This window comes from Onychostoma macrolepis, chromosome 13 (genome assembly GCF_012432095.1).
Source record: "Onychostoma macrolepis isolate SWU-2019 chromosome 13, ASM1243209v1, whole genome shotgun sequence".
In the NCBI taxonomy this organism is placed as follows: domain Eukaryota; kingdom Metazoa; phylum Chordata; class Actinopteri; order Cypriniformes; family Cyprinidae; genus Onychostoma; species Onychostoma macrolepis.
In genome coordinates, this window is record NC_081167.1 from 192,501 (window position 1) to 195,000 (window position 2,500).

At 47.4% G+C, this 2,500-nt stretch overlaps 1 protein-coding gene across 4 annotated transcripts in view; it reads right to left on the reverse strand.

The window, feature by feature from the left end:
• The window catches only part of ccdc88ab (coiled-coil domain containing 88Ab), a 53,844-nt gene extending 52,022 nt beyond the window's left edge, over nt 1-1,822 (reverse strand). For 2 of the 4 annotated variants that reach the window (XR_009273871.1, XM_058795312.1), the window contains exons 1-2: nt 1,185-1,822; nt 982-1,079 (exon numbers count right to left, since the gene is read on the reverse strand). Coding sequence is in view for 3 of the 4 variants with exons in the window: in XM_058795312.1 (XP_058651295.1) it covers nt 982-1,079; nt 1,185-1,256 (170 nt within the window). In the remaining variant the exon portion in view is untranslated. The remainder of the gene's footprint in view (nt 1-981; nt 1,080-1,184) is intronic. The other 2 variants (XM_058795314.1, XM_058795313.1) reach the window with 1 other exon arrangement.
• Nucleotides 1,823-2,500: the final 678 nt, after the last annotated feature.

Genomic DNA, 2,500 nt, shown 5'->3' on the forward strand with positions numbered 1-2,500 from the left:
GAGCTGAGGGGCGGGACATTTAGACGCACGCTCGGCGGTTTAGCCAATCACAACACACTGAGCCAGCTAACCAATCAGAGCCCATCACGTATTTCTGAGGGCGGGGCTTCATAAAAACAGGAAATCATCGGGGCGTTTGTCAGAGAAGGGACAGAGCGGTGTGGAATAAAGGTAAATTATATGAAAAATAATGCGTTTTTAAAAAAACGGAGCATGAACATGTTAGACTGCACCCCATAAACACAATCAAGCCTAGAAAAACCAGTCGACCACCCCTTTAAAGGACTGATTATGGAAATGAATGGTTCTTTTGTATTGCAAACATGATTCTTGACTCAGAACTGTTGCTAATCATTCTTTTGTCGATAATATTCTGACCACTGGTACCCGTCTCACACCATCGTGGTTGTGTTTAGGGCACACGCGCGAGCAGCGCGACACGTTTACATTAACTCAGCCTCTTCAAACTTCGTTTTGCCCCCAAACGAAGAACGAAAACGAACTTCGTTTGAAGTATATCGGGGCCTTAAGTGATCAGGGCTCAGGACGTTCCAGTTCAGCCCGATGCAAGGGTTCTTCTGCCAGCAGTGGGCACTCACGCAACGCAATCAACGGCGTACAGCCGAGTCAACCAGACGGAGGGAAGTTCGGCGTGAAGGGCATAAAAAATGAACTGGAACACAGCCCCAGAGCCAGCTGCCATCCTCAACTCTGATTGGCTGCTGGTCAGACTTATTGAACTCCTGTATAAAAGCAATACAGCACTAATCACAAACACCAGTCACGTGACCACAAGCGGCCCAATCACAGCCCTGCTGATAGTGATATCACTGAAATACAGCATGATTACTGTGATTCAGCATATTATAACCAACATGTTATAATGAAGTCTGGTGTGACAGCAGCGTTACTCTATAAACACGACAGTCTGAGGACGAGCTTCAGTCATTCAGCCTCCATCATGAATCTGTTTGTACTCACATCTCAGTCATGATGTCGTTCAGATAAACCCCGTCCAGCAGCGTCACGAACTCCGACAGAGGAGAGCCATCGGAGCGCAGCGGAGACACCGTCTTCACCTACAAACACACACACACACACACACACACACACACACACACACACAGATGAAGCCCTGCAGACCATCGCGACGCGACGCGACACGGATCCGCGCGATCACCCACCCAGCACACCAGCGGAGACAGCAGAAAATCCTCCAACAAAGGCGTGAACACCTCCTGCTCCATCTTGTCCATGGCGCGGGAATAAAGCGGGAGTGTTTGGAGAACCGAGTGTTTACGAAGCCGCGCTCATTCTATTCCTCCGCATCCAGCCGCGGGACAATCCTGGCTTCTGACCCGAGTCCAGCCGCGGGAGCCGGCTCGCTCTGAGGAATCCTCCGCTTATTCTCCGCCGGAGACCGATCCCTTCATCCCCAGCGCAGAGCCGCTGTTTTCCGTTAGACTGGCGTGACGCGTCGCGCTTCTAACGGCGAGTGCGCGTGAGTGGAACAAAGCGCCGCCTGTACTACAGCAGCACACTAGCGAGGGCACTGATTCACTGCGCTCCACTTCCGCCGCGCGCCGCACTACACTACAGACACTGCACTGTACTGGGCAGAACCACGTGGCGTGTCCGGTTATCAGAAATACAGTATATTATATAAATACAGTATATTATTTTTAATTCATTCAGAACATGCTGCATGCGCACAACGGGTACAGTAGGATACAATTCCTAGGACTAATGTATTAGTGCGCCATTGAGAACACGCCCACTGCTGCTCCCTTAGCAGGCAGCATCCGCGCTGTCTGGAAACAATCACACACTCCCTGAACGAGCAGCACACACACACACACACACCGGTGCGCAATCACTATAAACGCTCTAAATATAACGCGTCAGTTTATATCTGTGCGCGCTCTCGACACGCTTAATACTCCGTCATCAGTGTGTGTGTGTATATATATATATGAGAAAACCCAGGAGAATAACTGGTGATGAGCAGAGAATATATGTCGAATCATACTGACATCTCGTGGTCATGCAACTAAATTCGCGGTTCATATAAAGATGCGAATATTGTGTGGATATCTTCGTGCGCAGTCGTGAAGCTCGGACACTTCAGTTATGATAGTTTGACAGATGAAAACATAAAATGGAAGAAAGAGACTGTCAAACCATAATTTATTCAGACACCAGCATTTCTCACATCATCAGTTTATTCGCTATAGTTTAGAAAATGGAAACAAAATATGGCAAGAAACTGCGTCAGAACAATTTCTTCTTGATAATGTCAGATAACTGCTGTCAGCTGTTACATTTAAGTAGCCTACATTATTAGATAATAGATAATAATACCACTTCAGCTCAACCAATTACCAAGAAATGCTTAACTGTGTTCAGTCTGTGGTGGAAAAAGGTTGCATTAGCAACTAAAGAAAAACACTGAAGCAAAACATGATCAGGTCAAAGTGTCTGAATCATTTCTGAATAAAGA